Raw genomic sequence first — 759 nt, 5'->3', positions numbered from 1 at the left:
ATGTTAGATCAAAGAGCAATTTGGTCATCTGTTAAAAATGTATCTGTTTTTACTGCTAAAAATTGGTCCTTATGTATTAGCGTGAGGTATATATGGCACGCTATATATAATTGTTTAATTGTTTTGTTAGCCACACCAATTTTTTACAATAGAATGGATGAATTTTTTTAACAAAAAGGACTAATTTACTATTTGATCTAATGTACAAAGACTAATTTGTCTATTTTTTTTAGTATAGGAGGTAAAATACAATCTGATTCTTAATATAGGGCCTTCATGGTAATTTTACCTATGAATTACATTATTTCTTTCACAATATGCAGGTGGTCAGCCATTGCTGCCATGTTACCAGGAAGAACAGACAATGAAATAAAGAATCATTGGCACACAAATCTCAAGAAGCACGTTAAACATAAGCCCTCAACCACGAAATTTCACGATAAATACACCAACAATCAAAACCTAAACGACGATCATCTTCAAATAAACCCCATCATTCCGCCATTGATCCTCGAAAGCTCACCACCACCACCATTATCAACCAATACACAAAGCCCCTTCACCACTACAGATAATTCAGTTGAATCGACCAAAGCTGACTCTGTTTCTGATTTTTGGTCCGAACCATTTCTGTTAGACATTTTGTCGGACGATTTGCCGACGATGGGTGCTTCCGCAGGCTTTGAATTGGATCTTCTTGATGGAGAAATCTTATCACCCTTCGGTTTCTACGATCATCTTGACCCCTTCAGCTTCTAA

The 759-nt window shown here is 36.1% G+C and overlaps 1 protein-coding gene across 1 annotated transcript; it reads left to right on the top strand.

Annotated features, from left to right (window-relative positions):
• LOC108481300 (transcription factor MYB30-like) lies at window positions 1-759 on the top strand. Its single transcript, XM_017784452.1, has 2 exons — window positions 1-86; window positions 324-759. The coding sequence occupies exons 1-2, from the start codon at window positions 1-3 to the stop codon at window positions 757-759; spliced, it is 522 nt and encodes a 173-aa protein (XP_017639941.1).

Source organism: Gossypium arboreum, chromosome 1, assembly GCF_025698485.1.
Source record: "Gossypium arboreum isolate Shixiya-1 chromosome 1, ASM2569848v2, whole genome shotgun sequence".
Classification (NCBI taxonomy): Eukaryota; Viridiplantae; Streptophyta; class Magnoliopsida; order Malvales; family Malvaceae; genus Gossypium; species Gossypium arboreum.
This window is presented reverse-complemented; position numbering and strand designations above follow the sequence as displayed.